At 46.9% G+C, this 23,973-nt stretch overlaps 5 protein-coding genes across 5 annotated transcripts; all 5 read left to right on the top strand.

The window, feature by feature from the left end:
- Nucleotides 1-690: 690 nt before the first annotated feature.
- On the top strand, nucleotides 691-6,852 carry PCYB_052120 (helicase; the record flags this gene model as incomplete). The annotated part of the gene is made up of 4 exons (XM_004221093.1): nucleotides 691-839; nucleotides 1,026-1,058; nucleotides 1,204-1,279; nucleotides 1,462-6,852. The coding sequence occupies 4 exons, from the start codon at nucleotides 691-693 to the stop codon at nucleotides 6,850-6,852; spliced, it is 5,649 nt and encodes a 1,882-aa protein (XP_004221141.1).
- Nucleotides 6,853-8,194: 1,342 nt separating this feature from the next.
- Nucleotides 8,195-9,102, top strand: PCYB_052130 (U6 snRNA-associated Sm-like protein LSm3; the record flags this gene model as incomplete). Its single annotated transcript, XM_004221094.1, has 4 exons — nucleotides 8,195-8,219; nucleotides 8,352-8,437; nucleotides 8,656-8,745; nucleotides 9,028-9,102. 4 exons carry the CDS (start codon nucleotides 8,195-8,197, stop codon nucleotides 9,100-9,102), a joined length of 276 nt encoding a protein of 91 aa, XP_004221142.1.
- Nucleotides 9,103-9,888: 786 nt separating this feature from the next.
- On the top strand, nucleotides 9,889-17,428 carry PCYB_052140 (hypothetical protein). The gene is made up of 16 exons (XM_004221095.1): nucleotides 9,889-9,936; nucleotides 10,088-10,142; nucleotides 10,340-10,432; nucleotides 10,570-11,087; nucleotides 11,399-11,533; nucleotides 12,050-12,123; nucleotides 12,583-12,640; nucleotides 12,911-13,092; nucleotides 13,273-13,346; nucleotides 13,503-13,668; nucleotides 13,885-14,250; nucleotides 14,444-15,223; nucleotides 15,387-16,061; nucleotides 16,240-16,390; nucleotides 16,587-17,002; nucleotides 17,279-17,428. The coding sequence occupies exons 12-13, from the start codon at nucleotides 14,444-14,446 to the stop codon at nucleotides 16,059-16,061; spliced, it is 1,455 nt and encodes a 484-aa protein (XP_004221143.1). The 5' UTR covers nucleotides 9,889-9,936; nucleotides 10,088-10,142; nucleotides 10,340-10,432; nucleotides 10,570-11,087; nucleotides 11,399-11,533; nucleotides 12,050-12,123; nucleotides 12,583-12,640; nucleotides 12,911-13,092; nucleotides 13,273-13,346; nucleotides 13,503-13,668; nucleotides 13,885-14,250; the 3' UTR covers nucleotides 16,240-16,390; nucleotides 16,587-17,002; nucleotides 17,279-17,428.
- Nucleotides 17,429-18,680: 1,252 nt separating this feature from the next.
- On the top strand, nucleotides 18,681-20,501 carry PCYB_052150 (hypothetical protein; the record flags this gene model as incomplete). Its single annotated transcript, XM_004221096.1, has 2 exons — nucleotides 18,681-18,797; nucleotides 19,062-20,501. 2 exons carry the CDS (start codon nucleotides 18,681-18,683, stop codon nucleotides 20,499-20,501), a joined length of 1,557 nt encoding a protein of 518 aa, XP_004221144.1.
- Nucleotides 20,502-22,873: 2,372 nt separating this feature from the next.
- On the top strand, nucleotides 22,874-23,258 carry PCYB_052160 (hypothetical protein; the record flags this gene model as incomplete). The annotated part of the gene is made up of 1 exon (XM_004221097.1): nucleotides 22,874-23,258. A coding segment is annotated over one exon (385 nt), but the record flags the coding sequence as incomplete, so codon positions are not given.
- Nucleotides 23,259-23,973: the final 715 nt, after the last annotated feature.

Consider the following 23,973-nt stretch of genomic DNA (forward strand, 5'->3'; position numbering starts at 1 on the left):
TTTCTTTATCTTTTTTTTCTTTACTTTTTTTTCTTTATCTTTTTTTCTTTATTTTTTTATTTCTTTATTTTTTTTTCTTTATTTTTTCATTTCTTTATTTTATTTTTTTCCCTTTCTCCTTTACCTTGTTGCGAAATTTGCAACTTTTTTTTTTTTGCACAACGTTAGTTCAGTGGCAAGCAGCCGCCACAGCAGTGAATGAGCAGCGAATGGGCAGCGAATGATCAGTGTATGAGTAGTGTATGAGCAGTGAATGAGCAGTTCATGTCAATGAATTTTCACTCCGGTCTGCATTCATTCCGGTCTGCATTCACTCCGGTCCGCACTCACTCCGGTCCGCACTCACCCCGGTCCACGCTCACCCCGGTCCACGCTCACCCCGGTCCACGCTCACCCCGGTCCGCATTCTCTTTCGTGAAACGAACGGCCGTTCCACGCAGCGCCAAGTTAACCATCTTTCGAAAGATGCACACATAGGTGTGCTCCTAAGGGGGGGGGGGATACACTTTGCTAAAGCGGCACCCCCTCTCTACATCTTCCCCCAAAAGGGAGCAAGCATACTCTCCTTTTATTTGTGGCAGTTTTTTTTCCGCCTACCGTTTTCTATTGGCTGTTACGTATCGTCGCGGGAGAGTGTCAATCTCATTCCACCTGGGCAATAAAAAAAAAAAGTAAAACGAAAAATGCACAATGAATAGCACCACGTTTGACAATGTACTGCATGCCAAGTCGTACCGACTAAGCCTCGATGACATCCAAAATTTGGGATCCCTGTACTTTTTCGAGAACAACAGAAAGATCGACAAGTATAATGAGGAGATCAACCTGCTCAAGCAACAGTAATCAGCCACCAAGCGCAGCCCCACGAGCGCCTATCCATTTGCACGTCTGCGCGTCGGCACGTCGGCGCGTCGGCGCGTCTGTGCGCCTGTACTTCTTCACATCTGCACGTCTGCACTTCTGCCCTTCTTCACATCTGCCCTTCTGCTTATTTACTTTTTTTTCTTTCCTTTCGCGTACCGCAGACTCAACTACCTTAATGAAAAAATGGGAAAATGGTAACGATCAACGACTGTGCTTGGCAGCGAACGTGAAAGACATGCAGACAACACGTGGTGATACAAATATGCCATTTTGTGTCCCCCCCCTCCACGTCGTTTCGCATAGCCTATATTATGTCTCTTCCCATCCCCCTTTTTGCAGTGGATACGTGCACAAGGTTATCGAGCCTGCGAAGCCCTCAGAGTTGACGTTCTGGTGCTACGAACTGAAAGAAATGGTAAGTCCTCGAAGTCATCGCGAGGGCGGGGGGTTCCGCGATGCCTCTACACCGAGACGCTTCTACATCGAGGCGCTTCTACACCGAGGCGCTTCTACACCGCGGTACTTATACACCTCGATACTTATACACCGCGGTACTTCTACACCGCGGTACTTATGCACCACTCCTACCCCGCACAGAAGGAATTCCAAGACCTGGTGATGTACGAAATAAAGAAGAAAAAAAAGCACTTCAAAATTCTGAGCCAAAGCTGCGTGAAGTATTTGTGTAATCGTGAAAAAATAAAACAAAAGAAACTAGAAGAGGAGGAGAAGCGACTAAAGACTCACTCTAAACATATCTCATCCTACATGGATATTTTTTGGAAAAAAATTGAGAAATTAGTTTGGGAGGAGAAAAAAAGGGAGTTACAGAAAACGCTAAATAAAAAAAAGGAAATGAGATTTAAAAGATTCGTAAAGGAGGCAATCAAAAAAATTAAACGAGCTAGACAAGACAATGTGCACGAGCTGTTCGTCAATAGACACGCCAGTATAAGCTCGTGCAACCCTAGTGAGAACGTTACGTTTTCTTCGCACCAGGGCCCCATGGGGGGCAGCAACGACCAGGGCAGCAACGACCAGGGCAGTAACGACCAGGGCAGTAACGACCAGGGCAGTAACGACCAGGGCAGTAACGACCAGGGCAGCAACGACCGGAGTAGCATTTGCAGCAGCAAACGGGTCAGCAGGTTAAGCAGCGAAGGGGTGAGCAGACGAAGCAGCAGACGAAGCAGCAGACGGAGCAGCAAACGAGTGAGCGCGGGCAACTTGGAACTGAGCAACGTGGGAAGCACCGCGCGAAGCAGCGAGAACAACACCGAGGGAGGTGGCGGCGAGGACAACACGGAGGGCGGCGGCGTTCACAAGACCGAGGGCGGCGGCGTGCACAACTTGGCTGACGATGAGCTAAAGGAGGAGGACCTGACCAACCAAGAAGAAGAAGACGTTCTGTTGGACGAGGAAATGGAGTCAAGCGACGAGTCGGAAGAAAAGGGGAAGGAAATCAGCCTCCTGGATGACGAGGCCAGCATGCCCATTGAGGAGCTGCTCAAAAGGATTTACGGCTTTAAGAGCGGCGAGGAGTACCTGGACTTGATGCGCGAGGGAGAGGCAGATGAGGAGGACGCGGTAGAGGAGAAAGAGGCAGATGAGGAGGACGCGGTAGAGGAGAAAGAGGCAGCAGAGGAGAACGCAGCAGAGGAGAGCGCAGCAGATGCGGGGGAACCAGGCGACCTCGACCGCGAACGGGGCGGGGCGAAGGCGAACGAGAAGAAAAGAAAGTTCGGAGAAGCGGAGGAGGCAGCCACGCCGGCCGAAGGAAACGTGACGAAGGAGCGCGACTCGTGCATCGAACGGAGGAGGAAGCGGAGGAGGAAGAAGAAAAAGAGGAGGAAAAGTCACAGCGGTAGGGATAGCCACATTGGCACCGATAGGGATAACGGAGGGGAGCAAAGCGACTCTTCCCTGTCTAGCACCTCCAACGAAGACATGATGGTCTGCAATATGGAAGAAAAACACCTAACGAAAATACCGCCATTTATAAAGGCAACACTGAGGGACTACCAACACGCAGGGTTACACTGGTTACTCTATCTGTACAAAAATAATATTAATGGAATTCTGGCAGACGAAATGGGGTTGGGGAAAACGTTGCAGTGTATTTCGCTTTTGAGTTACCTGGCCTACCACTTCGATATATGGGGCCCACATCTGATAATAGTACCAACTTCAATCCTAATAAATTGGGAAATAGAATTAAAGAGATTTTCTCCATGCTTCAAAATACTGTCCTATTTTGGAAGCCAAAATGAAAGATACAAAAAGAGAGTCGGTTGGTTCAACAAGGACTCTTTCCATGTGTGCATATCTAGTTACTCAACCATTGTAAAGGATCACATAATTTTTAAAAGAAAGAGATGGAAATATATTATCTTGGATGAAGCTCACAATATAAAAAATTTTAACACAAAGAGATGGAACATCATTTTGAGTTTGAAGAGAGAAAATTGTTTGCTAGTGACAGGTACTCCTTTACAGAACAGCTTGGAAGAGCTGTGGTCTCTTCTCCATTTCCTCATGCCAAATATTTTTACATCCCATTTGGATTTCAAGGAATGGTTTTCGGATCCTCTGAACTTAGCTATACAGAAAAGCAAAATAAACGACTCTAGAGAGCTCATCGATCGTTTGCATACAGTCATAAGGCCATATATTTTGAGGAGATTAAAAAAGAACGTAGAAAAAGAAATGCCTAACAAGTATGAGCATATAATTAAATGTAAGTTAACCAGGAGACAACAAGTACTTTATGATGAGTTTATTCAAAACAAACAAGTACAAAGTACACTAAGTAGTGGTAACTACATTGGGTTGATGAACATCCTGATTCAGCTACGAAAGGTTTGCAACCACTGTGATTTGTTTACAAATAAACATATTCAGACTCCATATTATTATTTACTTCCTATCTCTTTTTATATTCCTCGTTTTTGTATCCTCTTTGAGAAGACCTACCATCTTGATTTTTACATGATTTTATTTCTCCACAAGGAGTTCACATCCCTCGGGGGGGTACCTCATCACCGTCAATCGAATGGAAAGAATATACCAAATGGGGATAGTACTGATAGGAGTAGAAACAGTTTTGTGACTGCCCTTCCAACGGATTACTCGCTAAAGAGTTTCTCCCATCGTTTTGCTATCCCCCCGGGGGGAACAAACAACGGATGTGCTAGAAGTGATTCCATCCACAACGGGATTAATGTCATCCCTTTGCAGTCTTTCCCAAAGGGGGAAGCGTTACCACTCCGTTCTATCCCTAGGGAGGATACTCTCGACACACCTCAGCTGGGGCAAACCGTGGGAAGTCTTCATGACGAGATAGCAAATGGGCTATACAGTCCTACTCAGGCTATTTGCTCATTTCAGCGAAGCAGTTCTTCTACTCGTAGTGTCACTGGGAGGAAGAGGGCACGTCCCACAAATGGGGAAGATATTCTGAAGGGGAATGGTCTCCCTAACGGAATGAACAGCGGGGGGACTTCCCCTCAGGAGATAGGAACACTCCTTCCTGTTATGCTACCCCACGGAGGAGGAAGAAGAAGCGCCCCCCCAGTAATCATCCCAGATGTGAATACATACGTTAATAATCAGATAAACCGGAGAGGTGTACCCAAAGATTTACTCACCTATTCTGACGAGTTCGTATGCGAAATGAATAACAACTATGACATTATGAGTCTTTTTATCGACCCTGGTAATAAGCACAGCTGTTACGATGAGTACCTCTACCGAACGTTGAAGGATGTCTCTCCGTGTGGCGCGGCAACTGGGGGGGGGGACCACCCGAACAGGGCCCCCCTGAACAGGGCCCCTCTCAGCAAGGCCCCCCTGAACAAGGCCCCTCAGAACAAGACCCCCCTCAGCAAGCATGCACCCAACGAGGCAGCAACCAACCGCTGTCAAAATTTTCTCTACAAATACAACATGAAGGTTATCAATAGCGACACGCAGTATAGGAATTTTTTTTCGGACGAGTCGAACCAGAGCTACCTAAATTCGCTGGAACACAACTTATGGATTAAGAGGCAACGTAGATTTGAGGAGAAAGACCGGAGGAGGGAGGAACAGCTCAAAGAGACCTTCTTTAATGAGTATAACTTATTAAAAAATAATCGAACCCCTTTGTTTGGGTCGAACCTGCTAAGCTTACTTCGGCGTGAGTTCTCGGGGGATGGGTTTGTGCCTTACCACTCGAGCAACAATCTGTGCGTGGACTTTTCGCTCATGCGGGAGGTGCGCGCAGCGGACGTCGGGGGGGTGGTGACTTCGGCAGGTGCGGGGGGCGCGGTGGATTCGGCGGGTGCGGGGGGCGCGGTGGATTCGGCGGGTGCGAGTGGCGCGGTGGATTCGGCAGGTGCGCGCGACGCGGCCAATTCGGCAGACGCTTATGACACGATCAATTCGGCAGACGCTTATGACACGGCCAATTCGGCAGACGCCTATGCCACGGTGGGCGCTGCCGACGCAGCTGGCTCGGCCGCCCTCGAGACGCTGTTCCCCACCATGGAAGTCTTCCTAAAGACCCACCAACGCGAAATACACAACTTCACCGTGATGAACACGCCAGCCGTCATCTGCAGCAGCCACAAAATTGCCATCAACAATAATCTATTACAGAATTGGAGTCACTTAGAACCCATTCTCCACAGAATCAAAGTAGCCACGAGAGTGTATCATGAAGCCTTCCACAAGCAATCTATTATCTTCCCCCTAAATAAAGACATAACGTTGGGAAGCGGAAAATTATTCGCCTTGGAAAAATTATTGAATAAATGCAAAAGGGAAGGAAATAAATGCCTACTCTTCACTCAGTTCATCAAAATGCTTGACATATTAGAGGTCTTCCTGAATCACCTCAACTATACGTTCATCAGACTAGACGGATCAACCAAAGTGGAACAAAGACAAAAAATCGTAACCAAGTTCAATAATGATAAGTCCATTTTTTTATTTATATCATCTACACGTAGTGGCAGTATAGGAATAAACCTAACAGCAGCTAATGTTGTCATTTTCTATGACACTGATTGGAATCCGTCAATCGATAAACAGGCTATGGATAGATGCCATCGAATTGGACAGACCAAAGATGTACATGTTTTCAGATTTGTCTCGGAATACACTGTGGAGGAAAATATTTGGAAGAAACAGCTTCAGAAGAGGAAGCTAGACACCATTTGCATAAGTATGGGTAACTTTAGTAACCTGAACAGTCAGTCGCTCCTCCTGGGTGGTGGGGGTACTTCCGTCGGTGGGGAGAAGAACAACCCTTCCAATGACAGTAAAGACACTCATCGGAATGTCCCGCCAACTATTGCAGAGGTGTTGAATGGGGGGGGAAACGCGATGCATAATAACGATTCAGCAAGCAAAGACTGGTTTGCTAATGCTGATACGATTAAAGAGATATTTATTAACAAAAGGAATAACGATGAGGACGAGGATATTTACAAGGACAGACTATTGCATGAACAGATGGATGAGTCGGAGAAAACGAATATACGCTTCGAGAAGACTTTAGAGCACGTGGAGGACAAGGATGACATCAACGCTCTTCACGAAAACAAGAAGGAGACACTACACGCCATTTCACAGGACCTCCAGGAATTCACCAACAAAAATTACTTCCAAGACACGTATACTCTCACGTCCTACTGCTTCAACTTTCTTAATGATAATCTGACGGACAGCTTGAAGCAGCAGATTGACGACATGAAAATGAAGATCGAAATTGAAATGATGAACGTGGAGGAGGGGGAGGGAGACGAGGAAGAGGAGGAAGAAGAGGAAGAGGAGGGGGAAGAGGAAGAAGAGGAAGAAGAGGAAGAAGAGGGAGAAGAGGAAGAAGAGGGAGAAGAGGAAGATGGCGAGGGAGACGAAGATGGCGATAACGACGATGACAACCCCACCCTCGACGAGGCGTCCCCTTCGTCGTCTACAGAAACGGACGGTTTGCACGGGGAGTGAAAAATTAATCCACTCGGCGAAGGGGATTTCTCCCCCGTGTGTAAGTGGTGATGGGGGAGGCTTAACTTCCTAACACGCAGGGTTGCTTCTCTAACGCAGGGTCGCTTCTCTAACGCAGGGTCGCCTCTCTAACGCAGGGTCGCCTCTCTAACGCAGGGTCGCCTCTCTAACGCAGGGTCGCCTCTCTAACGCAGGGTCGCCTCTCTAACGCAGGGTCGCCTCTCTAACGCAGCGTTGTACCCATTTGGTATTCCTCCTCGATTTGTGCACCATGTGCTTTTTATGTGAGTCCCTCCTTTGGGCAGCCGCAACAAACTTTGGCAACACTGTTTGCAGCTCGCCAAGAGTGGTTTCGCAGGGTGTGAGGGTGCAAGCCGTACACCATAGCTATATCACCCGCGGTGTGGAAGGGAACAAGCCCTACACCATAGCTATATCACCCGCGGTGTGGAAGGGAACAAGCCCTACACCATAGCTATATCACCCGCGGTGTGGGAGGGAACAACTTGAGGGTTCCCCCTGCGCTGCCTCCCTTTTTGACCAAACCCGCTCAACAATTGTAACGCTTTAAATTAGTCATTTTTAAAACAGCATCGAAGGGGGGGGAGTAGGTCCCCACCCCCATGAGGAGGAAAGGCTGACATGAAAGAGGGAAAAAAAAAAAAACAGCAGCGCAGCTTTTTCACCCCGTGAGTGGGCCTAAAGGGCACTTCTTCTAAAAAGCACAATTTTATGCGAAAAGGCTATGCACAAAAAATTGCGCCACAAAATTGCGCCAAAAAATTGCGCCAAAATTTTGTACATACCGCGTGTGGGCCCCTCGCATAAGAAAGCCTCCCAAAAAAGTAGCTTCAAAACTGCGGCATGCAAATTCCATGGCGCAGCGACAGCGCAACTGCTGATCGATTGCCTTGTCACACTGTTCCGACGACTACACTGAAGCGAAATTTAAAGAGGCACCTAATTTGAAGGAACGTCAAAAATGAGTAACTAAACATAGAGGAGAGGTATCTTTTGCCACTACAACGCTGGGGCACAGCAACATAAGGTTTTTTTTTTCCCCCTTACTCGATTGTTCCTTTTGTTTCCCATTTTTTTTTTTTTTTTTTTTTTGCGAATAAAAAAAAGTCCAAGTAACCTTTTGAAAGGGGGGCACTGCCTGAACGACGAGAAACTCCATCCAGCTGAAGCAATCTGCTTGAAGGAAACCGTCGCGAAGGAATATATTGTATTTTCCACCGCCCACGGGGAAGGCAACAGCTTAAGAAGTAGCATCTCTTCTAAGAGCATATCTGTGAACTGCTTTATCCACCCCTTTTTACCCAAACCCGGCCAAACCCATATGGAGAAAATAGCCCTAATACAAAGTAACTTCCGGAGGAATGAAAAGCCTACGTAGTGAGAGGGACTAATTGAGAGAGGAGAAAAGGGAACGATATTTATTAATCCACCTTTTGGGGGAAGCCCCTACATTTCCAACTCCATCTTTCTGTGTGCAGATCCCTTGGACTATATTCGCTTGAACATGGAGGAGGAGGTGTTTTTAAAATGCAAAGGAGACAGAGAAATCAGAGGAAAGTTAGACGTAAGAAATGTTTTTTAATCTTCCCTTTTGAGAAAGCGTGCTTTTCTGCGCGGGGTGTTCCGTTTGAGAAGTTCCCTTAAGACGTTCCACTGAGGCGCCCCGTTGAGACCTTCCGCTGCACCATATCTGCATGGGCAGGCTTTTTCCGCCCTGTCTGGTTGCCTCCTCCATGCCCACTCCTGCTTATTATTCATACCGCTACTCCCACCTCCCTAAAGGCATACGATAACCACTTGAACATGATCCTGTCCAATGCGCGCGAAACGTACAAGCAGAGCGTCACGGAGAATGATGAGGAGTCAATAAAGGTACGCACGAGGGGCGCGAGATGAACGAGACGAACGAGAAGCGCGAGAGGCACTCCCTCACCGTGAATCGAACGTAGCCTGCTGAATAGAGAAACAAACGGGTAGCCGCTACAATGATAGGGCGTATGCACGACGGAACCTTCCCCGCGGGGACGAAAGAAAAAAAAATAAAAAAAGCTTAATAAAGTGATGGAACCTTTTTTGTCACATGGGGATTACAATGTGTGCATATTTTTACATGTACGTTATATCCCCACTTTTTTTTTTTTTTCTTTTTTTCAGAAAATCGAAAGGAACCTAGACATGGTTTTCGTTCGGGGGGACTCCATCATCCTAGTGTCATCGGCGACGAAGTAGGAGCAGCGCTCCGCAAGGTGTAGAGGCGACGGTCACGATAACACGTAGACACACTACCAAATGTACATAAGGCCGCTTAATCACATGTGTGTTCGTTTGGTGTGCCCCTTTACCATGATCACGTACAAAGGATCAGCGTTTGTCTCCGCGCGGCGCCGACCCATTTTCCGCATCCTCATAGCACACTCCCTATCATGGCATATCTAGGCCATTGTACGGGTCCATTTTTCAGACCCCCCATTTCTCGCAAAATTATTTTTTATTTTTTTTTCCGGTCAATTACTAACAAGCAGTTAGTTATATAGTAGGCACATTTTGAACGTGAAGTTTTTTTTTAAAAATTGCCTAACGAGCATATGTAGACAATCTTTTAAAAAAAAAAAAAAAAAAAATCCTCCCCCCGTTTGCATTTCTTGTGTAACTTATTGGTGAATTGAAAAAGAGCTTTTCCCACAGTGGCAAAACAATTACAACGTTAAAAAAAAAGACCCACCGAGCATGACGCAGGATTGAACATTTTGGTCCATCCACAAAAGCGGGAAAGCTTTTTAAAAAAACTGAGAGGGAAATCATCCGGGGGGAAATTGCACCTTTCTGCCAGGGGGAGCGAGGGGGTCATTCCGCCCCATTTGGTGTGCGTACTCACCCCTCTGCGTCTATTTTCGGTTGTAAATTTTTGTTCCTCTGCAAGGCTGTGCTGCGAGTAACTCGTTTAGCGTGGCCCCCAAGTTGTGACCCCACACGGATACTTCCGCAGATGGGCGAGCTTCTCCTCGGATTGGCACAATGGAATATAAAGAAAAGCCCGAGGGCCCCTTCTTTGTCTCCTTTTACGTAAAAAAAGCAAAAAATGGCAAAAAAAGAAAAAAAATGCGAAAATAAGGGGATAAACGGGGGGACTTTCTTGCAACCCTGCGCCTTGCTGCTTATTATCCCCATTTAACCGCCCTCCTTCCTCTCCCCCTTTGTTAACAAAAAAAAAAAGGTGACCAACTTCACGGCATCCAACGATTTAGCGTCGTACAAAATAAACGTAACAGGTGGGGGGGGTTTCTATCGAAACGCGCAGAAGTGACAAAAAAAAAAAAAAAAAAAAAAAAAAAATCGAAGAGGATAACGACAATACGAAAATGATAGACACTTAAATATGTACATATACATACGTGTATTCTTTGGACATCCTCTCCAATTTTTTATACATTTTTTTTTTTTCCCGCGTCTTCCCTCCTCTTGTAAGACTTCTATGGAAATTGCTACGAGTCCAACCTCGTTGGAAAGAATAATTACCGCCAGATTAACTTCCCCAGCAACTACATCGAGATATGCGAAGGTCCGATCGGTGCGGAGGGTGGAGAACCAATATGTGGACTCCTTCGCCCAGTATCGTAAAGACGTTAGCAACTCTGTAGCTTTTTCACCTTTTTCTGTCACTTCCATTTGCTGCGCACACCATCTTACGTTTTGCAGAAACGGCCATCAACGATATCATTCAGAGTTGCGTACAGGTAGACGTTTTCGCGAGAAGTAATAACCCTGAGGGGGAGCCGAATGGCAGGAAAGATGGTGGTAGCGGTGACGAGAAGGGTGATGATAACAACAGAAGCGGAAACAATGGCGGCGATAACAACAGAAGCGAAAACAACGGCGGCGATAACAACAGAAGCGGAAACAATGGCGGCGATAACAACAGTGACGATGGCCTCAGTAGCAGCTTTGTGCGCGTCGGGTCGGACCGCATCAAGGCCTTCCCCTTTCTGCACGACCAGCTAATCATCACGAGAAAGGTCGTCGTGTCGTACAAGTGCGGAGAGCGAGGGGGGGAAGACCCCCCAAATCAGAATGAAGCAGACCAAGCGGGTGAGCCGGGGGGTCTTGGCGACAAGGGCGACAAGAACGACAAGGGCGACAAGAACGACAAGAGCGACAAGAACGACAAGGACGACAAGAACGAACAAAAAAAAAAAAAAAATAGCAGACAAGGATGAAAAGAAAAAAAAGAAAAAGGAAAAGGAAAAAACAAAAAGTAACTCACGAAGGGACGAGAAAAAATCGGACCACTCTCTCAAAGCGGATATTGACATAAGTGCGTTTGCCACGATGTGTGTGTGTCTTCCCCTCACCATAGGGGTTGTGTCCAACTCACCAAATTGTTCACCCCGATTTGGTCTACATTTGCCTGACCCGTTCATATTTTTTTTGAATTTTTATCGAAATTTTACCCAAATTTTATCGAAGTTTTATCGAAAATTTACCGCAATTTTATCGAAATTTTTTTTTTTCCTTTTTCCCCTGAAAGGTTTTCACATCACGCTGAATATAAATTCCCTGGTGGGCCACTACTCTGGGAGGTCCTCGTATAACATAATGAGCATGAAGGTTAACTTGGAGAATCACTCCTGCGAGATGGCCCAGCCTTTCTCGTCGTCTAGTTGTAAACCATCAGAGTGCTCATGTGTGCAGAAAGAAGGAGCATGCTGATTTGTGTGTGTGTTTTTTTTTCCTTCGCGGCGTTACAAGGTTGATGGGGTGTACAACATCCCCAAAGCGATTGATGACAAAATGGCGAAGAAGAATTCGCACACATTTCAAGTAAGCGCATAAGACGTGAACTGGTGTAGACAGGGAAAGGGGGGGGTGGGAGCATTCAGTTGTACGTGTCTCACCCGTATGTTTCATTTATTTTCGTTTTTCTCCTTTTTCTACGTTTTCTCCTTTTTCTGCGTTTTCTCCTTTTTCTACGTTTTCTCATTTTTCTACGTTTTTTCCTTTTTCTCCCTTTTCTTTCCCTTTCTTCCCCTTTTAGTTGAAGTTTTTGGACTTTTGCCTGAACGACGGGGCTCTCGTGGAAGGTTAAATTGGGGGGCCCCTCCTCCAAGGTGCCCAATCGAGTGACCTGACTTCGAACCACTCTTCGAAAATTCCCGCCAACACTTCTCCTCCCCACCAGATGAGCAAGACAAATACAAAATTGTGTGGAAAAAAAACGACCTGTACAAGTACAGAAATATAAAGGTAGCGTAATTGATCAGTCTGGCACGAACAGTCTGGAACGAACAGTCGGGAATGATCTGTCGGGAATGATCAGCCGGGAATGATCAGTCTGGACCGACAGTCGGGGAAGGCACGACAATGTGTGTAAGCCCGGCCGAATGACTCAACCGTAGTTACAAAAAGGGAAATTTTTTTTCCCGCATGCGTAGGAAATTGAATATATTCACAACTTTCTGTTTTACGAATCGTTTAACGTGAATGCATATTTGCTGTGCATCAACGAGGGGAAGAAGCAAAGGGGTAGCAACGGAGAGTGGACAAAATGAAGAATCGCTAATGGATTGGTCATTCTGTTCCAGAGAGATGTGCACACAGTTCTGTCCTTGTCTGTGCGTAGTTTCATCCACGAGGAGTGAGCAACCATTCTGATATATTTCTCTCCCTGCCGCTGTCTCACGTCTTCCTTCAGACAACGCCTCCCCGAACGTAATGGACGCCCTCTGCGGAAGGTTCGAAGTCAACATTTCGGACGTGATAACAAACACAGGTAGAGAAAAAAGGGGCTGCCTACAGACATAGGCAGTTTTTTGCACCTCCAAAAATGAGCGCAGCTGAACAGAAGGGCGCCCTCTATTCGGTGCACCAAATTTTGTGAACCCTAATTTTGTGAACCCTAATTTTGTGAACCCTAATTTTGATCACCTCCATTCTGATCACCTCCATTCTGATCACCCCCATTCTGATCACCTCCATTCTGATCACCCCCATTCTGATCACCTCATTTTACTTGCTTTATTTTACTTCCCTCCCCCCGTAGTCATCAACGCCAAGTACCAGCTGCACTCCATGAATTCACCAAAGGGGGAGGCGAAAAGTGGCAGGGAAAATGAAGCCAACGAAGAGTCGTTCGTCTACGGAGGGGCTTACGTCCTACTGACAATTCAGTTTTACAAGCGTATGGGGAGAACAGCCGGGGAATCGGAAAATGGCGGAGCTTAGATCGGCGCCGCTTCACAGTATCGATGTGCTGTGTAGCTACCTCAGAGCTTCCTCCAGAGATCACCCCCTTCTCCACCCTACCCTACTCACCACTCCTCTACACTTACCAAATCTTCGCAAAATACACCCAACCTTCCTGCAGCCTTTTTCAAGAGAGAGAAAGTGGAATATCCCCTGAGGATGGTTAACGTGAAGGGAGTCGCTCCAGAGAGCGATAAGAAGGAGAGCGAGTGCGTCGAGGATGTGTTTAACAGGTAGGGTGTGTTAGATGTTGGGTACCGTGGGTAAGCGGTCCTGCCGTGAATCCTGCCCACGCTGCTGCACAATACGGTTTTGCAACACCGATTCGCAACACCGATTCGCAATACCACCCCGCTACACCACTTCTCCACACCGCTTCTCCACACCAGGTCCATCCTGGAGGGCATCCAGTACGTCAACCTCCAAATCGACAAGCTGAAGGAGGAGGACCAAATAAAGATTTACAGAAAGTCCAAGGAGTACGTCTCCTTCCTGGACAGCTTGAGGGAAACGCCCACGTACCTCAACCTTTACAACAACATCAAAGACGTCATGGTAAGTCGTCGCCGGAGCGACTTCGTTGTCTCCACGTTACGTGTCTAGTTGCACATTTGCCCATTTGCGGCGAAGAGGCCACCCAGCTGGCGAGAACCAAACCGATCCGAATCGAGCCGCACCGATCCGAACCGCACCCAACCGAACCGCACCCAACCGAACCGCACCCAACCGAACCGCCCCCAACCGAACCGAACCTCCCGCTCTACCCCGCAGATCAAACTGGCGTACGAAATTGTGCGGAAGAAGGTTTACAAAAATTTTAACCTCCATGATGACGTGGCGTGTGAAGAGGAGGACGGTCAGGTGAAGGAGCAAACCGCAGAGCAGACCGTAGAGCAAACCGCAGAGCAAACTACAGAACAAACTACAGAACAAACCACAGAGCCAACCGCGCAAACAAACATGGTGGAAAAAAAACCGCCCTGCGGAAAGAAAGCCATGTCCGAGGAAAACGAAAACTGCATCCTGGCGCATCTGTTCAACCTCGTGCACGAATCATCCAACGTTATCATTAATGGCTACTTCGAGAAGGAAAACCACCTTAACAAAAACACATTACAAGAAATAAAAAAAAAATAACATCACAAATGTAGATAACTATCTGTTCAATGTGGTACAGGAAAGCGAGTTTTTATTGAAGCATAGGAAGACTGCCCATTTCTGCGAAGCTATGTTGGTTTTTCTTTTTAGGAAAATCACGTTTTGCGAAGAAAGTATCACGAGGAAACACTTGTCACAGTTGGAAACGCAGGATTGTAATCATGTGGTTAATATGCTGCTACACTACTCGGAGTATGACGAGGAGAAAGACGACACACACAGAGACAATTACATGTACGAAAAAAAATATAAAAAAAACAGAAATAAAAAAAATAAAAATAATAAAAAAAACCAGGAAGACATGTTAACATGGGTCATAAACGCCATGCAGGAAAAAAACGCCAATTCTTATTTGTTCCATTATATGGATCACTTTGGTGAAGTGATGCTACACCGAAGGGGAGTAAATTGCGCGGCGGAGGGAACATCTGAGGGGGTGCCACCTGTTGAGATACCACCTGTTGAGATACCACCTGTTGAGGCACCACCTGTTGAGGCACCACCTGTTGAGGCACCACCTGTTGAGGCACCACCTGTTGAGGCACCACCTGTTGAGGCACCACCTGTTGAGGCACCACCTGTTGAGGACGCTGAGCAGGAGAACATCATCTCGATTATAAACTTGCCACAAAATGAAGAAATTAAAAAAATATTTATTCATGTCCTGTACACATATGCCAAAACATTGCTCATAATAAGTAGCCACCCCGGTGGCCAAGCCCACCAGAAACGACAGCGTGTGTGCTACGAGCAGTACTGCGTGGAGAGGAGCGAACGGGCAAAGGACAACCTTTCAGGGGAGGGGGACAACGAGGGGGGTGTCCCAAACGATCAGATCTACGACAACTTCGAGTGCCACAACAATTTCGACTCATATGAGAAGTACCTTAACGGAGAAAATGCGGACGCCTGCATTTCGTGCCTGTCAGCCTACGTGGAACTTACCAATTTTGTAAGAAAAAGGGAGCAGCGCAGATTTACTCCCCAAACTGTGCATCCACAACTGGGTTGTAAGCCATTCGGGGTGACGTGTCCCTCTCGCACACCCCACGGAAAACTATCGCTGTCTCCCTCGCGCACACCCCACGGAAACCTGCCGCTATCCCCCTTTGCAGGAAAACACCGAAAGCATTTTCACCTTAGCCCTGGTGTACCTAAACGCCCACAAGTATGCCGAGGCCGAGAAATTAGCTAGCTATTTGATAGAAATTCTGAAGAGGAAAGAATGCCAAAGGAGAAAAAAAGGAGGACCTCCTCCTTCTCCTTCTTCTCCTACTTCTTCTTCCTCTCCTCCTCCCTCCCCCCCTGGGGAACCACCAGAGGAAGAACCCCCCATGGACATGAAAAAGTTGCACCTGTACAGTTCATTTAGCCAACCCCACATAGACGTAACTGTGGAGATTTGCATATATATAAAAGCCTTATGCTTCTTCTTCCAACGGAACTACGTACATTACTACATTAACATGAGCATCCTGATGAGCGCCAACGAAAATAAGCTGCGGCTGGAGGTTGAGAGGAGTGCCTCTGTGTTGGGGGGTCATATGGGGGGAAACGACCCCAGCGGAAAAAAGGCAAAATGCGAAGAGAGTGAAAGGAGAGATAAGACAGGGTTCTCCTCCCGCAATAGCGGCAACGTCGACAATGTCGGGGATGTCTCAGGTCTCTCAGGTGTCGCAGATAATGCGAGTGACGAGGAGGGACGAGCCCAAGATCAAAATAGGAAAAAAAAAAAAAAAAAAAAGTACGAAAGGAGGAGAAGACACACCCCAAGGAAACCCCGAAGGTAACGCAAATGGATTGAATGACCAACCCAGCACAGACAAGGAGGAGCCAGAACAGGAAGGTGCAAAAGCGAAAGGAAGAAGGAACAGTCAAAGGGAACAACCAACCCTAGGGGCACATCAAACCCTGGAGAATTTTCACGAGACAAATTCGTACAGCCACATCCTAGTCAAGGACACTCTCATGTTGTTGTTTTTGATTCACTGCATAAAATTGAACATACTAAATGTCGTGATGTTTATTCACGAAAATCGACGCAAGTTTTTAACTCAGTCGTCTTTGGAGACACCTCTGTACAGACAGCTCATCATCCGCGCGTTCTTTGCAGTGGGAGGTGGGTCCCAAAGGAGCGCTTCGAAGAAGGGCATCCGTGTGGCGCACACGGGGTTGCTTCTCCCCTCCACGCTGCTTCTCCCCTCCACGCTGCTTCTCCCCTCCACGCTGCTTCTCCCCTCCACGATGCTTCTCCCCTCCACGATGCTTCTCCCCTCCACGATGCTTCTCCCCCCCACGATGCTTCTCCCCTTCAGAATTCGCCAAATGTATGGAACTGATAGACGAGACGAGCGAGCACCTGCGTAACTTGGACGTCCTGTACATCTATGCACAGAGCTCGTATAAGCTTGGCGACTACCCGAAGTGTGTAGATCTACTGAAGCGATATTTGCCTCTGTGTCGATTGAGAAATATCCGTGTAAAGATACACCTCCAATTGAGTAAAATTTATCTATCACTTGGCAAATTTGAAGAAAGCAAAAATGAGATTAAAAACTCACAACAGGTTTGCACAACTAGCTATTCGTATCTCTACTTGGCTTGTTACTACTTAAAAAGAAAAAAATATCTGCAGGCGTACAGGTTGTTATACAAGTCCAACGAAATGAACCTATTCAATCACAAATTGTGGGCTTATCTATGTATGGCGTTTTTGCATCTCGGTATGCGGGTATGTGTTCATCCTTATGTGATCATTTATTCCTCTAATTGGAAGAGCCACACCGTCGTGTGTTTTCTCTCTTCTACGAATAGATGGATGGAGGGAGAGAGAGGGAAAAAAAACAGAGCGGAACAGAGCGGAACAGAGCGGACCAAAGCGGACCAAAGAGGAACAAAGCGGTCCTAAGCGGTCCTAAGCAGTCCTAAGCTGCCCTAAGCTGTCCTAAGCGGACCAAAGCGGGCATTTCACTTTACCTTCCCTCTCTTGGCTGACCCCCATCTGCAGGACCAAGCTGATAAATGTTTAGGCAACTTTATAAAAATGAAAAAGTACGACAAGGCGATTATTTTCGAAATGGTGGAGGCATACAAAGAGGTTGGATACGAGGAGGGAGGGCAGGTGTTGTTAACTGTGCATCCTGCAGGGGGAAGCTGACGTGTGGGGGAGGGGGAGTATACTCCGTGGGACACTGTCCAAGTTTCGCAGGGAGTAGCCAACCGGGGGCAGCCTGCTCCGGAGATGGGATGAGGTGATATTCGAAAAATAGCTAGTCAATTTGCTAGTCAATTTGAGAGCCATTTTTCGAGCCATTTTTTCGAGCTGGCCTTTCCTGGATCCCTCCCCCCCGATGCGCGCAAGGAAGGAAAACAGAAGGACATCGGACTTCTAATTGGGGCGTAAGTTTCTGTAGGGGGGGTATAGCCTGCCCCAGCTGTGCCCCCTCCATACGGAAGAGAGAGAGGGGAAGCCCAGGCGAACTACCCCCATTCATGTCAAAAAAAAAAAAAAAAGAAAAAGTGAACAGTGCAGCCTAACAAAGAAATCGCTATCAAAATGAAGTACAAATGTGTGTTTTTTTTTTTTTCTTTTTTTGTTCCTATTTCTATCGCCCCCTTCTAATGTCACAAAAAGGAAAATGAAAAAGGGATTTTTTTTTTTTTTTTTTAAATGATATATGCAGGAGAAAAAAAAAAAAAAAAAAAAAACGTTAAAATTCGCAGATTGGAATTACAAACGGGTTAGGCAGTTTTGGCAAAAAAAAGGGCCAACCCACATTTCTCACTTTTTTTATTTTTCTTCTCTCCAAGGTGTGTATGGGGGAACTACAATAACAGTAGTCTCTACCATCTTTTGCGGCCGCTAACACTGGGGGCGCTGCAAACTAGCAGCAGTCGTAACATGAGAGCAATTTTGTCAAAATAATTGATAAATAATCGATAAATAATCGATGCTCGTTTGTATATGGGTTGGAACAGTTTTCTCACCTCATTCCTTTTATCGAGAGAGGCTGGTGAAGGGTGAGACATCCGTCGGGGTGGTGGTGGCTACATCATCGCGTGGCAAGAGGTTAGGTATAGAGAACCACGGGTGTATCCATCGGTGAGTTAGCCGCGCGTCGCATATGCGAAGTCACACCGCTTTTGCATACGTGATTTGGGACAGCTTCGCAAAATGGTCCAGGGGCAGATCAGGCGCGAAAAACGCACGCGAGTGAGAAAGGGAAGTCTACTCGGGCCCACCACAAACGAGCAGCAGAAATAGGAGGAAAAGCAAAATATCGCGAGAACGGAAAGGTATACCAAGCAACGCGAGAGCGGAAAGGCGCACCAGGAAACACGAGCGCCGCAAAACAAGCCAAGCAACACGAACGGACGAACGGGCAAACCATGCGCGGCCGCCCCCCAAAATGATTAAAAGTGGACGTGGAAACCAAAATTGGAAAAACGCAGCTGGGTACCTTGTCCTCGTGTTATCCTACGTGCTTATATCGGTGCTGTTGTCATTATACTGCCTGATCAGGAGGGTAAAGGGGGAGCTGCAAAAATTCCGACCGCTAATATGGCAGCTGTGCCGACCGCTAACATGGCAGCTGTGCCGACCGCTAACATGGCCGCCGTGCCGACCGCTAGCATGGCCGCCGTGCCGACCGCTAACATGGCAGCTGTGCCGAATTAAAACACTTATTAAGAAAGCGAGCAACAGAATTTTCACCTCATTCACGTGGTTCGATCGGAAGAGGCACTGCACTGGTCAAGATATTCTACGAACAGTTGCCAACCTTTTTAAGAGACGCAGATGGACCGCATCCGATCCAAAAGAAGGAAATGCTAAAACGCCAAAGCATTTATATATTGTTTTAAAAACGAGCGATGTTATTATACTACGGGGGGAGAAGAAAATTTCGCCGTACCTCGTGAATATTGCTATGTTCCTGTATGAGCACAAAGTGGCACATGTGAGTATCTACGTGGCTGAGTGCCTTTTGGACTCTGTCTTTTTCGATGACTTGGCGTGTGGGTTGCACAGGCGCGGGTTTTTGATGCGCGCCTCCGCAGGGGGGGGTCGCGGTGATGCCGATATTGGCGGCGATGGGGGTGATGCCGATATTGACAGTATTGGCGGCGATGGCGGCGGTGCCGATATTGACAGTGTTGGCTGTGATGGGGGCGACATGGCTGACCCGCGCAACGCCGCTAACCTTTTCAACGGGGGTCAGCACGAATTCACCGTCGTGAAGCGAGGCCCCCCGCAAGCGCCCCGCACGCTCCACCTAAAATTCGTGAACAAATCGAACTCGCACAACAAGCTCATCGACGCAGCGGAAGGGAGCAACATCACCTCAGAAGGGGAGGTAGTAACGAATGCACTGCTCCATCCCGTGTGCAATAAAACAGTGGAAGGATTAATAAAAAAAGTTATCGACTTTGACAAAAAAAGGTTATTTGAAGAAAAGGGGAAAACCTTTCAGAGGATGTGCTACGTTATGTTTCTTCTCATCACCGAAGTGAAACAAATAAGCATAACGCAGGTAAAACGAGTCCTTCCTTCCTTATGCAAGAAGGTGGAGTGGATCGTGACACATATTATAAAACGTATCACTTGTTTCGTTACACAGTTTGGGGTGTTATACTCCCCAGTTGGCACAAGCGAAAGCAACCTTTGGGAAAAAAAACACACACAGAACTCGAGAACAAAAATTTCAAATGCTAACCCTACCATGGAAGAAGTAGACAGGGATGACTTCACAAGCAGCGAAAAGGAACCCGAAGGAGATACAAAATCAACACTTGTACTTATGAATGAGTTTTTAAAAAACTCCCCTTTGAAGGATCAGCAATCTGTTGACACCATAAAGCAGCTAATAGAGAAGAATATCCCTCTGTATGTCCAACCCATATGTAAAGACATTTTCGAATTTTCTTTTAAGGACACAGAAGTGGATGTGGTACTGTCCTTAAGGATAGGACTTACTGATTATTTGGCTTACCTAGTTACAAGCTATCAGAATGGCAAATCTGTATCCAAGGAAAATTTTGTGCATTTTTTGAAGGACTATTTTAGTTCCTTTTTTTTTTTGTATAATATTATTCACCCTTTTAACAAGGACGGGATTCAGCCTTGGGTTTTGTCCAACGCGGAGATTTATGAATTTTTTGATTACAGCGTTGCGTCTGTGCGGCAGGCGCTGGCTTACTACGGCAGTTCCCAGCAGAGACACGGCTGCTGACTCCCCGCACAGTGAAGGGTGCGCATGTACGTATGTATTATGTATGTGTGAATGTATGTATGTGTGTATGTATATATATATGTATACGTGTGCGTTTTTTTTCCACCCGTGCTGAGTTTGCGAACGTGCGCCCCCGGCGACAACAACATCGTCTTCGCGCAGTAACCATCTATCGAGCTGCACCACAGGACCAAACGAATGGTGCGTAGAGTCCCAGTTTAGGAACCCCACACACATACCCCACGTATTGGGCGGTCAACTGTTCCGTGTGGCGCAGTTGTCCCGTGTGGTGCAGTTGTCCCGTGTGGCACAGTTGTCCGCGTAGCGCAGTTCTTCCGCGTGAGCTGCACCCCAGGTAGCATTTGCCATTTGGCGTCGGCGGGGAGGGAGACGCAACAAGTGCTCGCTTTCGTCAAGGGCCGTGCTGCCAACCAGAGGGCAGCCAACAAACGTGCCATGACTGAATCACTACTTCTTGGCAAATAATTCGAAACGGCGCTTCTTCTGTTTGGCGGCCTGCGCGACGGGGTTTTCTTCCGCATCTGTTGCCGCTTCCTTAGCTGCCCACTTGGACGCCTCCGTAGCTGCCCACTTGGATGCCTCCATAGCTGCCCAATTGGACGCCCCTTTGCTGCCCACTTGGACGCCCCTTTGCTGCCCTTCCTTTCGCCCGTCGTGGGCCTTCCCTCGCGCGCGACGAGTAGATGCTTCTCAAAACGCCTCAGAAAGATGTACACACGCGCACGCAGGATGGGAGGGGCGAGTTGCTCAGTAGGGTGCACACGGGCATCCCTCGGCAAAAAATCCCACCTCATATAAATTTTCTTCTTCCTCTCAAACGTTCATCCCTGTGTAACAACTGCGCGCGAGGAAGTTCACCTGGGCAAGTTGTGTGTGCGTCGTGTAACGTGCGTGATGCCTCCCGCATGGGTGCGCGTATTTCGCCTTTACTGTTGCCTCCACCTTTGCTTCGATTCCTTCTCCACTTCGCGGTATGCACATGCCACAGCAGGAGGGCGCCTCCAAATGTGCATTCGTTGCGTTTCACCTACGCCGCTTTATGTTTCCTCCTGCATAGCCCACTTCGCCCGTGCCACACGACACTGTGCGTGGCTGCGCATACAGTTCTTCCCATCATCCGGACTCCTCCCATGCGGATGGCCAAACGAGAGGTGATCACATCAAATGAAAAAAAAGAAAATGCATCGAAGCATATCCTTACCACAAATGTAAAAGCACAAATTATGCCCGCGCAAAGAGTTGCCATTTTAATACACCATTTTGGCACGTAAAATTTTGCAAAAAAAAAAAAAAAAAAAAAAAAAAAAAAGGTGTAGCCATTTTGCTCACAATTTTTTACGTGTGTGGCAAAAATTTCACAACGAGAATAAAACAAAAATTTTTCATTCCTTTTTAAGCATTTAAAAAAGAAAAAAAAAAAAAAAAGACCTCCAGTTGGTAACACACGCTTCCACACGCTTCCTGTTTTTTCCTGGCACTTCCACACTTTGCCTACGCGAATAAATACGCTCATTCACTCGTTGAAGTTTTTAAATCGTTGCGATTTGCAATTGCAGTGTTCCATTGGCAGGTGTGTTATTTCTGCATGTGCCGCGCTGCACCACCCCCCCCCGCTGTGTGTTCACTATCAGTTGTAACGCAATAATGATGCCGCAAACAAATGAAAGAGGAAAAACACACAATGAAAATTTTCTTAATGTCGTGAAGCAGTTAATAATTTAAATATTTTTTTCCCCTCCCTCTTGTCTATCCACATGCGCCAGTAGATGTCTCTTCACAAATGTGTGCCGACGTCTACTCCATTTGATGCATGCGCACTCACCTGTGTAGGTTGCGGCGTGCGCATGAACAAAGAAAGGATTTTTTTCCCTTGGGTGAAACCCTCCTGTTGCGATAAACTGCACGTATAAAGCAGTCGTCTCGTTTGTTCTGCCTGTCAATCGTGTGTTTGTTTGGCCGTTTGATTGGCCGTTTGTTTGGTTGTTTGCTTATCCATTTGTCTGCATGTCACTCGTGTGTTTGTATGTCCGTTTGTTCATCCATCTGTTTGGCGCTTGTTTGTTCACCTGTCTTCCCCATACTCATTCCTCCCCCACGTCGCTTCTCCCCAACGTGTGCGCCTCCAAATATGTAGACCCCTCACACACGTGTGCAGGAGTCCACCAAGAACCCCGTTCTGACATGCCCCTTTTGACGTGCCCGTATTTTTCCGTCGGCCCTCCCCCACTCGACTTATCTGACTGATCTGACTGATCTGACTGACCCGACTGATCTGATTGATCTGACCGACCCGACTGCCCAACCGACCCGACTGATCACCACCAAGTTCGATTCAACCCCCCCCAGACAAAATGTACGTAACGGTAGGTGCCAACGACATCCTCTTAACGGTGAACGATTTTGTTAACAAGGAGACATCCTCATATCAGATAAGTGACATAAGCAATGAAATGAAAATAAGTGAAATAATTAACAAAATTAAAGTAAAAAAAAATTACACATATGACAATAACTCCTTAGTACTGTACTTTGCAAGAGTTGAATGCAAATTGGATGAGAAGCTTTCAACGTACAATAAGTCCAACAGAAAAACTGTAAAGCTGGAGTTATATTTGGCCAACTTAATTACAATTAACGTGAGAACATTGCAATCCTGTGGATCCGGAACAAGCAGATGTATTCCTTTTTGGTCCTTCTGCTTCAGACAAACAATCAAAATAAAAATAATTGACACATGTGAAGTTCGCGTGTTGAAGCAGAGAATATACAACCTTACCGATGAGTCCACTTCGTAAGAAAAAAAAAAAAAAAAGAGGACCAAGGAGGGAAGGGGGTCATATCTCCGACCGAACAAGTCCGTTTATTTGTCAAATATTCTACGTGTTTAATCTATGAACAAGTTACACTGCTGCAAGTGGAGGCACCTCGTCACATTTGCGTATCAATACCCAATTATGAGCGCCAGTGTGTCTTTGCATCCACGCGTCGCTTCATTTTACCCCCTTCCCCCCTGACATACATGCATACATGCGTACATACATACATGCATACATACAAACAAACATACAAACACACTTACAAACACACACACAAACATTGCAGCATCCCTGTGGAGAACATCGTCCTGTTGTACAAGGGCGCGCCACTGAACAACTTCCTCACGCTGAAGGAATCCGAGCTGGTGGATAACTCCCGAATCGACTACTTCGTACCCATGTGCTACGTTTACAAAGAGAAGAAGGCGGGGATGGCAGACTCAGAGGATGAGGACGACAGTGAAGATGATGGGAATGACGGTAGTGACGCGATTGTGAAGAACGCACAAGGGGAAGGTAACAGGGGGGTGGACGAGAAGAAGGGGAAACGTGAAACTAGTTCGATGAGCGAAAATGTTGAGAAGAGCGACAGTGTTGCGAAGAGCGAAAGCACAATCAAAAGGGAGAACAGCGTG

This window comes from Plasmodium cynomolgi, chromosome 5, assembly GCF_000321355.1.
Source record: "Plasmodium cynomolgi strain B DNA, chromosome 5, whole genome shotgun sequence".
NCBI classification, from domain to species: Eukaryota; Apicomplexa; class Aconoidasida; order Haemosporida; family Plasmodiidae; genus Plasmodium; species Plasmodium cynomolgi.

Coding starts and splice junctions, on each gene's coding strand:
- PCYB_052140 (XM_004221095.1), top strand. CDS start 14,444: ATGCTGCTACACTACTCGGAGTATGACGAGGAGAAAGACGACACACAC. Junction 15,224..15,386: donor ACGTGGAACTTACCAATTTT/GTAAGAAAAAGG, acceptor CCCCCTTTGCAG/GAAAACACCGAAAGCATTTT.